This window comes from Limulus polyphemus, unplaced genomic scaffold (genome assembly GCF_000517525.1).
Source record: "Limulus polyphemus unplaced genomic scaffold, Limulus_polyphemus-2.1.2 Scaffold1861, whole genome shotgun sequence".
NCBI classification, from domain to species: domain Eukaryota; kingdom Metazoa; phylum Arthropoda; class Merostomata; order Xiphosura; family Limulidae; genus Limulus; species Limulus polyphemus.
Window position 1 is genome coordinate 93,907 of NW_013667471.1, and position 14,270 is coordinate 108,176.

The 14,270-nt window shown below is 34.0% G+C and overlaps 1 protein-coding gene across 1 annotated transcript in view; it reads left to right on the forward strand.

The window, feature by feature from the left end:
- LOC106465183 (tolloid-like protein 2) overlaps positions 1–14,270 on the forward strand; it is a 57,263-nt gene that overhangs the window by 6,093 nt on the left and 36,900 nt on the right. The window contains exons 2-5 of the mRNA XM_022393032.1: positions 9,476–9,604; positions 10,435–10,519; positions 10,943–11,022; positions 12,433–12,613. Of these exons, the coding sequence (XP_022248740.1) occupies positions 9,476–9,604; positions 10,435–10,519; positions 10,943–11,022; positions 12,433–12,613 (475 nt within the window). The remainder of the gene's footprint in view (positions 1–9,475; positions 9,605–10,434; positions 10,520–10,942; positions 11,023–12,432; positions 12,614–14,270) is intronic.

A 14,270-nucleotide genomic window follows, 5' to 3' on the forward strand; every position in this document is an offset into this window, starting at 1 on the left:
TTAAAAGGCCATAGATAGGCCTAAATAAAATGTTTTTAATTGTGTACTGATTTAACGTTGAATATGATTTATGATTTTAACTTTATACACAATTGCCAAAATACTATAATTAGTTTTTACTAATCATTAGAAACTGGAAACATGACGATCAACAAACCTAAACAAAGCAGATAGATACACACAAACATCTTCGTTTTACTTCCTCCGTCAACATTTAGAGTGGGTGTGACATAAAACAAGGGACATTGTTCATAGTAGTTAGTGGCGGAGAACTGGTTGTTTTCACTGCAACGCATGGAAATTGTATGTTTTAATCAGTGAAGCGATTGGTTTCGATATCAATAACACCTCCATCGATTTTCAATTCGGTGAAACCATCGACCCTATAGATTATTACTAGGTAGACGGCTGGATACCATTTACCTGGGTGCTATACTGGTTACCTCAATTATGAGAAAACAAAAGAGGAAATATTTTTTACACACACTTTTTTTTCTTCACACGGCTGAAAAAATACTTTTAGTTTAATGTTAAACCAACCTGATTATAAAGATTACACGTAGATTCAGCGCACGAAGATCGATAAGTTGTATGACTCCACGAGGAGAACTTAGAAACAGAGAGAGAGAAGCAAACTCGCGTGTGGAGAAGAAAGATATTTAACATAACGCGAATATCGGGTTCCCACGTCGCTAATATTCTGATGACGTATTGTCACCAGATTTTACGGTCGTCGATCGATCGTAAAGAGCGGGGGTTTGAAGTGAATAGTGAATTAATTTAAGGTATAATATTTTATGGATAAAATGAAAAAGGATGGGCATTCAGATTGGTTGTTTAGGAACCACTAGAGCCCTGCTACTCCACTAGATGGCGTAGTAGTAGATATCACGAAGCCTACATATTTCCCTATTTTCTCACAAGAAAATGGGGCCCGGCATGGCCAGGTGGTTAGGGCGTCCCACCAAACATGCTCGCCCTTTCAGCCGTGGGGGCGTTATAATGTGACGGTCAATCCCACTATTCGTTGATAAAAGAGTAGCCCAAGAGTTGGCGGTGGGTGGTGATGACTAGCTGCCTTCCCTCTAGTTTTACACTGCTAAATTAGGGACGGCTAGCGCAGATAGCCCTCGTGTAGCTTGGCGCGAAATTCAAAACAAACAAACAGACAAACAAATTCTTAGAGTTAACCCACTGTAGAGGGATTTTAAAATTCTTGAAATATTGTAATTTTAGCCACTCTAGCAGGTTTTTTTTAGTAGTGTGGAAATATTTCTATTATACTTGATGGATTTTGTTGTAATTTTTGTTAAGCACAAGTTGAATATCTTTACTGGGCCTACCGCGGGTATCGAAACCTAATTTTTAGTGAATTGTGCTCTGAGACTTACCTCTGAGTCGCGTGAGAGGGTGGAGGCTTTGTAGTTGGTGTTGTAGTTGTAGTTGTTGTTATTGTAGTTGTTGTAGTTCTTGTTGTTGTTAGATTTGTAGTACATTTTTATACACTTAATACACTTTGGAAAGTTCTTATTGTTGTAGTTGTTGTTGTTGTCGTTTTTAGATCATTAGTACATTTTTTTATACACTTTGGAAAGTTCTTATTGGATGACCGACTTTAAAATAGAGTCAATGCTAATATTTAAATAAAGGGTTTTTTAGTACAAATCGATTTTAGTGACGAATTGTGACGTCAGAACGTGGAATAGAGTGTTTTGAAATTGAGTTTTTTTTTTACTTTTGTTGTGTTTTGTTCAAACTGAGAAATTTCTCATGGTCAGAAAATTGTCATTTATTTATCTTTATTAAATCATTTTCGAGACGAAAAGTAAGATACGTTTTAGCGAGATAGTTGGTCAAAAAGAGACGATTTTGTAATAATTCCTTCATCCTCCTGTCGTTATCTCAGAGTATGAGGGTACTGTAGAACACGGAGGATAATTAATATTCATAACTACAAATAAAAAAAACAAACAAACTTAAAGACGACTTTTGTAATCATAGCAAAAATATTCAGATTTTCATGACCATTTAAAACAGTCACGTGATGTGAAGAACCCAGTAATATTGTCAAAGCCATATCTAAACACTAGCGACACCTAACGTTCAATTTAGATTTTATTAAAATTATAGCCATTTTTCACGCGTATAGACTTTTTTTTCCTCTCTCATTTTATGGCAATTATTATCTATTTTCAATTTCTCTTGAGTTTCAAATTTAAAGTATTCAAACATTATGAGACCAATTTCCATAAAATATGGATATAAGCCGCAATTAATTGTCCTTTGAATATAATAAAAACGAACGTTATTTGTAATGAATACATTTATATTCAAAATAACAGACTTGAGTAATATTCCGCACTTTCATTTTTATTTGGTGAAATTACTTGGACGACTTTACATGAAATTACTTCCATTAGGACTATATATATATATATTTTAGAACATTATTGCCGAAGCTGATTCAAACTAAATCCCTCTTCTGTGGGTTGAAATTATCAGTGACTTTAGCCTACAGTGCTTACACATCATAAATGATTTTCTGAAATATTTTCTTCTTAGATCATTGTGTTGTTTTGTTTGTTTTTTTAAGTTAAGCACAAAGCTACACAATGGGCTATCTGTGCTCTGCCCACCACGGGTATCAAAACCCGGATTCTAGCGTTGTAAGTCCGCAGACATACCGCTGTGCTACTGGGGGGCAGGATCATTGTATCAGCTTATCTTTCGTTTTAACTTCGAGACGTAATAATTTGGTAAAAGCTAACCACCAGGGGTTAAAATATGTGAAAAAAATATATAATTGATGAAACATTAATTTCCTGCTGTTCTCGGGCCTGAATCTTAACAATGAGCTATCTGCGTCGGACCCATTGCAGGAATGAAACTTCGAATTTTAGCTTTATAAGTCCTCAAGCCTGTCGCGGGAGGGGGGGGGAGGGTATGTTTCAGAACAGAGTTCCAAGAAAAAACCCAAAATTTGAAGTAATATTTATAAATACAGATATGTAACATTTATTTATCGAATATATTTTGGGCAGAAATATAGTAAGAGATCATACAGAAACGTTCGTTTCGTTAGTGTATAAGTATAGGCTATCAAAAAAACAAAAGGAGTCAATGCCTAATTAAAACTTGGAGATATTTCTAGTTTTTCATATTTCTGTATTGTAACTAAACATACAGGTTTAACAGTTTTATTTACCTTTGTGATATCTCGTGATTGGGCTCGACAGCTTGTAACGCAAAAATACGGGGTTCGATCTCCGAATTGGACACAGGGCAATTTGACTCATCGCGTTCATTTGTGCAAAACATGTCCGACCACTGCCTTGAGCGGAAAAATCAATGAACATTTTTATATTAATTTTAGTCTTAGTGAAATTAAGAAAAACTAAACCTTAAGAACTACTTTACATGTAAAAAAACTAAACCTTAAGAATTACTTTACATGTAAAATACTAAACCTTAAGAACTACTTTACATGTAAAATACTAAACCTTAAGAACTACTTTACATCTAAAAAACTAAACCTTAAGAATTACTTTACATGTAAAATACTAAACCTTAAGAACTACTTTACATGTAAAAATGTTTGGTTGGTGCTCTGTATTTAATGTTTGGTTGGTGCTCTGTATTTAATGTTTGGTTGGTGCTCTGTATTTAATGTTTGGTTGGTGCTCTGTATTTAATGTTTGGTTGGTGATCTGTATTCAGTGTTTGGTTGGTGATCTTTATTCAATGTTTGGTTGGTGATCTGTATTCAGTGTTTGGTTGGTGATATGTATTCAGTGTTTGGTTGGTGATCCGTATTCAATGTTTGGTTGGTGATATGTATTTAATGTTTGGTTGGTGATCTGTATTCAATGTTTGGTTGGTGATCTGTATGTAATGTTTGGTTGGTGATCTGTATTCAATGTTTGGTTGGGGATATGTATTCAATGTTTGGTTGGTGATCTGTATGTAATGTTTGGTTGGTGATCTTTATTCAATGTTTGGTTGGTGATCTGTATTCAATGTTTGGTTGGTGATTTGTAATTAGTGTTTGATAGTCTTTACTCTCCACAAGTAATGTATATTTATATTCTCCGAAAACCTTATGATAACTGCATCCCGACCACTTCCAGATACATACATACACGTTAAGAAATTATTTTTTCTAACTTCTTTCTCTACTTTTACTGAGTGTGGTATAAAAGTGAAATGTTACTGATCGATTGGAGTAACAGAAGAGTTAGGAGTGAGTTCTGTTGACTAGCTGTCTTGCTTCTAGTCTAACAATTTAAAATTATGTTGACTAGCTGCCTTGCTTCTAATCTAACAATTTAAAACTATGTTGACTAGCTGCCTTGCTTCTAATCTAACAATTTAAAATTATGTTGACTAGCTGCCTTGCTTCTAAGTCTAACAATTTAAAATTATGTTGACTAGCTGCCTTGCTTCTAATCTAACAATTTAAAATTATGTTGACTAGCTGCCTTGCTTCTAATCTAACAATTTAAAATTATGTTGACTAGCTGCCTTGCTTCTAGTCTAACAATTTAAAATTATGTTGACTAGCTGTCTTGCTTCTAATCTAACAATTTAAAATTATGTTGACTAGCTGCCTTGGTTCTAGTCTAACAATTTAAAATTATGTTGACTAGCTGCCTTGCTTCTAGTCTAACAATTTAAAATTAGAGTACACTTGGTAGCTTTCCACGAATATTTAAACCACACCAAACATATCTTGTTCTTTCTCTTGCAGTCACAGAATCAATGTATTGACAGAAAAGCTAAAGTATTAGTAATACGATCTTTTAAGTCAATTTACCAGTTCATTTAACTGTAGAATTCGCCCTATTAAACGAGCAATAGAAAATATGTTTAATTAGTAATTTGTCATATGTATTTACATATTTAATATATGTAAAGCAGAGTTGTCCACCTGTCTGTCTGGTGTCGCATGTTGTTAGGAGGAACTGGATGAACCAATTTCGATAGGTAAAGGACATGAGATTGACCATCTAAAGATAGAGTTCAGACGGATGTGTAATTAAAGGGACGATCCGAGTTTGGCGGCCATTTTGACTTGACCATCTTAATGCCGCATATAAGTGCTGAGCTGAGCGAGGAAATTGGTAGCAAAATACGTGAAGCCGATGTCAAACGAATGTGACGTTTAATGCCGCGCGTAGCACGGGGACTTTTCTAGTTGTTACTTAATTCATTTTGCTAACATGACACCAGATATGTAATACAAGATCTCATATTATACGATATTCACAATTTTCCTTTTCTGATATTACGGTATGCTTAACGGTTTCAAATTGATCAGGTTTCGGTGATCAGCAAGATCATTAAGAGGTTGGCAGGCTAGTGAGATTGGTCGGGCGGCTTTGAATTGCGTCACTAAAACAAACACTTCTACTAACTTCCATATAACAAGCGCAGATTTAATGAAATAAAGCGATTCTTCGTAAAGTCAGAATCGAGATGCCCAGAAGGTGATCGGTATGTACTTTAAATTCTATGTTTATTTTCACAAGAAAGTTAGGCTTATAGCTCTTCCAAACCGTAACTGGACCCATAAATGTACTTGAACCTTATACATGTACAGGGCCTGTAATTGTGGCTGTGACATTATACATGAATAGGGCCTGTAATTGTAGCTGTAACATTATATATGAGTAAGGCCTGTCAGTATAGTTGTGAACTTATACACGAATAGGGCCTGTAAGTATATTAGTGAACTTATACACGAGTTGGGCCTGTAAGTATAATTGTGAATTTATACATGTGCAGGGCCATGTAATTGTAGCTGTGACATTATACATGTGCAGGGCCTGTAATTGTAGCTGTGACATTATACATGAATAGGGCCTATAAATGTAGCTGTAACATTATATATGAGTAAGCCTATAAGTATAGTTGTGAACTTATACACGAATAGGGCCTGTAAGTATAGTAGTGAACTTATACACGAGTAGGGCCTGTAAGTATAATTGTGAATTTATACATGAGTAGGGCCCGTACTTGCAGCTGTGAAGTTATACATATACAGGACCTGTAAATGTAATAAACTATGAATATCTGTTGTTGGTTACTTAGTTACCATAAATAAAGAAATATAACATAACGTCAAAATAACATGACTGAAAGTGGCGCATTTTTATTTATCTCTCGTTTGTATTTTTGATGTAGAACGTTATTATTAACTTTCATGTATACGTTCTCTAAATAAGGTCTAATATAATATATTTATTGTTACTTTCAATAAAATTATTGGTTGTATTCTTTAATATATCGAATGTCATTACGTTTTAGTTTCATTTTTGAGTATTCAACTTTTATTGTAGAAGTTATTTTTCATTATTAACTTAGTATATGGAATTAGGACTAACCTAAATCTCCTAAGCTGACCGAATCTCATGAGATATTATTGGGTTTATGGCCAAAAGTATCGTTAACAGCGAAGGTACCCAACTGATGAAATAAATCTTTATAAGTATAAACATAAAGTAAATTATACTGATGGCCAGGTTAATATTTATTTTTGTTCTAAGCGGAGAGATTAATCTGATTGGAAGTTAATAATAATAATATCCATTATCTATGTTTTGTTCATATTTCTAATGTTGAACATTACCAATTGTTCAGTCACGTGTTAAAAACATAAAGCTTAGGATGTAACTTGTCCATTCTGATTTAATCTCTGTTCCCTCGAATGAACAAAGACCGATTTTATTCAATCAACCGTTCTGCGTCTGAGACAGAAGAACCTTCATGTTTCACTAATAGATAATGATTCAGTTTTTTACATATTTTATCGCGACCCGGTATGAGCTAACACTAGGGATTTATCGTCTGCAAAAATAACACGACTTATATTGGTCGTTAAATCAACCCAAATTAAATTCAGTGCACTGAATCTTAAGCTACTCCGAACTTGATGTTGATTGGCTACCCATGACACATCAGGCTGCCATTATTGTTCACTAAACCAGTTGGATGTAGTTGAGAACGTCTGTAATAGGTATACATGTGCAGGGTAATGTAATTTTATACATGTGCAGGGCCTAAAGTGTAGGTTTGAATGACCAAGATATATTCAAATTATAACAAGCTGTATCTCAGTTCTGCTGTTATAAATAATATTCACTGTATTTCATACAACCCTCTGACCAGAGCTCCAGAAATGGGGATTTAACATTACAAGATGTTTTAACTGTCGTACAACCCCCTGATCAGAGCTCCAGAAATGGGGATTTATCATTGCAAAATGTGTTAGCTGTCGTACAATCCTCTGATCAGAGCTCCAGAAATGGGGATTTATCATTTCAAGATGTTTTAGCTGTCGTACAATCCTCTGATCAGAGCTCCAGAAATGGGGATTTATCATTTCAAGATGTTTTAGCTGTCGTACAACCCTCTGATCAGGGCATAGATATAGATAGGCAGACAGAGATAGACGGATATACAGATAGAGAGACAGATATATAGCTAGACAGACAGAGATTTAGATACGTAGACAGAAATATACAGACAGATAAACGGACAAACAAATAGATAGCCTCGATGACAGTTAACTAGAAAGTTGTGTTTCCACCGACCGAATAGATTTTTCATCTCGCATTATTGACATTTCCATCAAGTTTACGTCAGTTGGGAGCTAATGAAACAAAACAAAACGTACTGCTTTGATTATAAACAGTACAGATGATCTTAATGACTCTATAACCCTAAACTTTAGCTTAATATCATCAGCAAGGCCTTCTAGAACCGGTACTACATCGATTATTAATAACGAGAGAAGTATTTATCGTGTTTCAACACAATGCACTGTGACGTCACACCGTAAAATCACTAGGAAAGTATTGGTTTGTTATAGAAACTTGGCATTGTGAACCCGAAGGGTACCATACGTGACACATACGCCAAACGGCCAATTGAAAAACGCCGAGGCTTAGACAGAGATTTCTCTAATATAGAGCTGTTAAGAGAAGAACTATATGTCAACAGCACTTTCCGCCTACACAGCTACTCTTCAGCGAATTGCGGAACTGACTGCCACTTTTATTAATGCACCTACAGCTGAAAGTACGTTTAGCAGAATATCGCATACTCGAACCTTTCGATGGACAACTAGACACGTTAACCATCTGGTTACGTCTCTAGAGGAGCAAATTACTGCATGTTATAATTTATCAACCTTGTAGAACTGGACTAAACTTGTATATGTTTTAATTTATCCACCTTGTAGAACAGGCCTAAACTTGTATATGTTTTAATTTATCCACCTTGTAGAACTGGACTAAACTTATAGGTTTTAATTTATCAACCTTGTAGAACTGGACTAAACTTGTATATGTTTTAATTTATCCACCTTGTAGAACTGGACTAAACTGGTATATGTTTTAATTTATCAACCTTGTAGAACTGGACTAAACTGGTATATGTTTTAATTTATCAACCTTGTGGAACTGGACTAAACTTGTATATGTTTTAATTTATCCACCTTGTGGAACTGGACTAAACTTGTTTATGTTTTAATTTATCCACCTTGTGGAACAGGCCTAAACAGTATCAGTAACTTGTTGAACTCTGTGCTGACTTCTTAAAACCCAGTAGAAAATTTGGGTACTACAATCCGGAGTTTTATCTGTTGGTTTGTCTTACCATTCCGGCTGTTGTTGGCGAAAATGCCCTGCATCTGACGTCATTTCATACAACAGAAAGTTAAAATCAGAAAGTTGGAGATGTTTTAGAGGTGATAACTAGTTATTGATAATCATGTAAAGCTATAACTGTTTCAGTTAAAACATAACTACTACTTTTCACAATTTCCAGGGGTGGGGAACTGCATTTTTTTTTGTATTGACGCGCCAGTCTATATAAGCTTATCCGGTCATTTCAGGGGGACTGCCCACCACTCGTCAGGGCTAACTTGCAAAATTACATCACTGAAAAAAATACGTATATGCGTAAAAGTGTGACTTTTTAATACGAAATAAACAGAAACTTGTTCAATAATAATTTTATAGCGGGATTTGACTGTCACAATTATAACTGACACAGACTCCAAAATGCTGAGCACAATAAAAAAAAAATTGTCGGTAAATAGTGGCTACATCCCATTATTGAGATACAATTAAAGTATACAATAATTTCTTGGAAAGCTGGTGCTAATGCCCACTTTTAACCCACATTATGTTCGCACTTTTTTTGTTGATAAGACCAGTTTATCTTTAGGAAAGAATATACACATTTTATTTAATTTTATCTTTCTTTGTTTTTCATTTTATCACGAGACCACGGCTAACTTTTTCACGGTCTGATTTTTAATTTTCTATTGAAAAAAAATAATAACCCAAGATCTTCTCTTTGTGAACGGAAATTTTAAAAAATCCACTGACAATGTATATTTTTTTATCCATCGAATAAAATTGGTTTAATGTGTGTGAAACAGATTTATTTGTGTTTATTCATTTAACAGGTTCGTGTAGAGATGGGATTGGAAGTTTTAACACACAAAAACACGAGATTCCCTCAATGCTAAATTCAAAGTTAACTATACAGTCTCTGGATATTCCAAGCCAAGACGATGGGGACACGAAAAAAGCAGGTTGGTGATAGATATCATTCTACAAACAGTTTAGAATAAAATAAATTTATTTAACACTTAACCTGATGAAGAGAAATGTTTTCAAACTGAAAACAAAACCATCTAGATCCGTATATAAAACTGAAAACAAAACCTTGTAAAACTTAACGTGAAACTGAAGAGAAGACCAGCTAAATCTTTATATAAAACTGAAAACAAAACCTTGTAAAACTTAACGTGAAACTGAAGACAAAACCATCTGAATTTATATATGAAACCGAAAATAAAATCAGCTCAGTTTGCTTATGAAACTGAAAACGAAACCTTGTAAAACTTAACGTGAAGCTGAAGAGAAGACCAACTAAATCTTTATATAAAACTGAAAACAAAACTATCTGAATTTATATATGAAACTGAAAACAAAACTATCTAAGTTTGCAAATAAAACTGAAACAAAGTTTTTAAAACTTAACGTGAAACTGAAAACAAAACCTTGTGAAACTGAACGTGAAACCGAAAACAAAACTGTTTTAAATTACGCCTGAAACTGATTAAGTGTCTTCCATGTTTCAAACAGATGTATAATTGTCAGGAACTGTCATTACAAAATACATTCCCGCTAGAAATGCAAACATATTCAAATTAATTTTTTGCTGATAAAGGTTCTGTCTGTTTGTCTGTCACATACTTATTACCCCCTATAAACTCATTAATATAGAAAAATTATATGAAATCCAAATTGCGGTTCTTCTTAAACAAAACTCTGAGGTATTGTACAAGTCTTATTTATGTATACTATAATCTTTAGTTTACTAAACGATAAACATTATTTTCTTATTATTGTTTTTCAGACCATATCACAATCAGTGTTGTTCCTCACCAAAGTGCTAAGCCTACTTTCTCCCAGATCTACTCTCGTATCGGCTGTCTCTGCAGGTAAAATACTGTTGTTTTGCCCTTATCTTAAAGAGCTTTATATGAAAAAAAGTGCTAAGCCTACTTTCTGCGTGGTCTATTTTTTATTTTTTTTGGTTGTCGATGTTAGTAAAATATTATAGTTTTGCTCTACTCTTAAATAACATTCTATGGAAAAACACAAAGTGCTAAACCTACTGTGTCCTTGGTCTACTTCCTTTCGACTGTCTCTGTAAGTAAGTAAGTATGGAAAAAACAAAATGCTAAGCCTACTTTCTGCTTGGTCTATTTCCTTTCGACTGTCTCTGTAAGTAAAATATTGTAGTTTTGCTCTAATCTTAAAGAACTTTCTATGAAAAAATATAAAGTACTAAACCTACTGTCTGCTCTGATTACTACATTTAGGCATTTTTTTAGGAATATAATACCTCTTTTTCGTAATAGTAAAAAACTCTATAAGAAAAGAACCGAAGTCCTTAGCCTATTCTTTCCTCGACATACTTTTGTTCCTGCTCTATTTGAAGGTAAAACGCATTTTTTGGTTCTAAACATGAAAAATTCTGTATCATAAGATCAAACTTAAAGTATATCAAATCATAATTCTGCTCAGTTTGAAATACGAAAAATGTATAAAAAGTTTCAAGTTTTTATCAAATCCAGTACTAAAATAACAAAACAAAAAACCAGAGTTAGTGAAATCATTAAACAGCTACTCAAAGTTTAAAAGTTTTACAAAATTTACCTTACTGACCTTTGTTTCAGTACCTTTTATTTAACCGCTAACATTCTTTAGAAGGTAGGTCAGTTTAACTTAAATAAGCATTAAATTATGCTTTTAACGATCAAGGAAAATTCTAGAAAAAATACGTTTCAAAGGCAGGGACAAATCTAGGAAATTAGTATTCTATAATTTTGGGGGTTATCTTATAATTACCAGTATGATTTTTTGTTTTGTTTGTAGTTAAGCACAAAGTTATCTGTGCTGTGCTCATCACGGGTTTCGAAACCCTGATTTTAGCGTTATAAGCCATCAGATTTACTGCTGAGCCGCCACTAGGGGCCACCAGAGTGAACCTACGTTATAAAGGATTTGAAAAAAATTCAGCATTGATGCTAATATTATATTTTTCTAAATTATTCAGCAGACCAGCTGTTTGAGATACTTTTCACAGAGATGTGACAGTTTCGAGGAATTATAAATTGGACTTCATATCTACTTTTAGGATCTTAAATCATCACTGGGCGAGTTCAATAAATAGGGGAGAAAGACTGACCTGAGAGGTTGTGTGTGCCATTAAAATCATCTTTGTCGCATTTCAGTCGAAGAAGAATTTCTTAAGGTTATGGAATAGTCAGGAATTTTGTTTGCTTTAAGGTTAAGGAAGAGTCAGGAATTTTATTTGTTTTAAGGTTATGGAATAGTCAGGAATTTTATTTGCTTTAAGGTTAAGGAAGAGTCAGGAATTTTATTTGCTTTAAATTCAGGAAACATTCAGAAGTTTTATTTGCTTTAAGGTTAAAGATAGTCAGGAATTTTGTTTGCCCTGAGGGTGAGAACCCTGGTGCTGGCTACTAGTAAGTACATCAAGAGAGAACCCAGGTGCTGGCTACTGATGATGAGAAAACCTTGTCGGAACGTTGTACATTTGCTGTTATGTTAAACTTATATTAAATTTTTTCTTCATTCAAGCATTATCACCCATTTATTTGTTAATTGACCCCCGGTGGAACAACGGTAAGTTGAGGGACTTACAACCCTAAAATCTATATTATATAGAATGGTTCTTTTGTTAGTCTCTAATCAAATACAGCAAGGAATATGACATTTTAATGCTATTCAACTTAGAAGAACATGCCTTCTGTAGTTTTGGTTTTGATTTTTAATTCAACTGTGGTTTTGGTTTTGATTCTTATGGTTACATTTCTACCGACAGATTGCGGGTGCATCGTATTTGACAGTACGTATGGCAAAGAGTACGGTATTTTCACGTCACCAAACTGGCCTGTTCCCTATGAGGACAACATTAGATGTATCCTCTACACCTTCATCTCAGGAGAAAATTACATCATCAACATCATCTTCGAAGAATTTGATCTGGGAAAGACTAACTTAGAGTTAGTATAAAATCAGTGAATAGATTTTGTTATTTCTTATTAGATTCATTCAGGATAACTTAGACTAATTTAGGGTAAGAATAATATTTAATAATATTATTAATATTTAATATTTAATAATATTTATTCTAACTTAGAGTTAGTATAAAATCAGTGAATAGATTTTGTTATTTCTTCATTAGATTCATTCAGGATAACTTAGACTAATTTAGGGTAAGCCTGCAGGATAAGATATCACAACTGTTCTGAAAAGTAAAGTAACGAGGATGTTTGTAATAAGTTATGTTATTGCAGAGAGATATCTCGACAGACCGAATTAAAAATCGACCCTAGCTATTTTATTATCTTAAAGTTTTTCTCTCGTATCAAATTTTTAATTATTTTCACGAGATGGTTCCAACGAAAGTAATTTGCCCGAAACGTTGCCCCATTTGTTCTATTTCTCACAACTCTAAAAACAGGAGTTTGATCCCCGTAACGGGCAGAGGACAGATAGCCCATTGTATAGCTTTGTGCTTAACTACAAACAAACAAACCATCATAAGGTTCGTTTAGTTTCAGTCTTTCCATTATGCCCTCTGGTGACTCAGCGGTAAGTTGGAGAGGTTATAATGTTAAAATTTGGGTTTCGATACCCGTGGTGAGAAGAGCATAGAAAGCCCATTGTGTAGCTTCGTGCTTAACAACAAATATACAACCTCTTTGGTACTTGCTTTCATTTTGGTTTTAACCCTAAATTCTCAACTTATCCAGTTCCGGATTGGGGATAAATCTGGAGAATTAATATCCAGAAAACACTTTAATTTGTTAAATACATGGCAGGACAATCGTCGTAGATTATAAATTCTACAGTGAGCAACGAAATGTCAGTATTCAACGTTCTTTGTCATTTCTTTGACTAATATGTTTCATTTTTCTGGCCAGAACCAGGTTGTTGTTTTTCAGCCGCGGCATAACGGCTCATAGAAAGGCTCTGAGTTTTTTTTGTTTTTTTTTCATGTACAAACTTTTAGCTCATAGCTTCATCTCTATACCAATTTGAGATCTAATTACAGCTGCGGCTCTTGAGGATCTCCTCTTCTTTTGTTTTTCTTCTGTGTGATTACCTGTTTTTAAGTGTAGAAAACGAATGTAAAACATTCTGGAAACATCAGAGGGCGATCCAAAGCCTTGAAAATCTAAAGTGAACAAATGTGATTTAAATGTAATAAATGTAGTCGATGTGTATGTGGTGACAGGTGAGATATTTATTGGAAGCAAAATATTAAGGAAAAAAATAGAATAAATAGAATTTCCGAAACCGAATCCACAGAAAACTCAAAAAGAAAAGAAATAAAGTATATAAGATTATATCTGGAAAGTGTTTTAGCAAATATTACAATGAAGGAATTTCTTTAACATTTCAATCACTAGCTTATTTTCTTTCGAAAATGACGAAGTCCAGAATGCTGTCTCACTCCTCTTATTCAAACGCTTTTGGTTTTGTTTGTACTCAAATATCAAAGTTTTTGGACACCGAAAATAGTAGTCGAAAGAGGTTAACTTCGACAACAAATTTATGTGCTGCTTTTTTGATTGGTTCGACCCAACTCTGAACGATTGTTTTTTGAATTTCGCGCAAAGCTACACGAGGGCTATCTGCGCTAGCCGTCCCTAA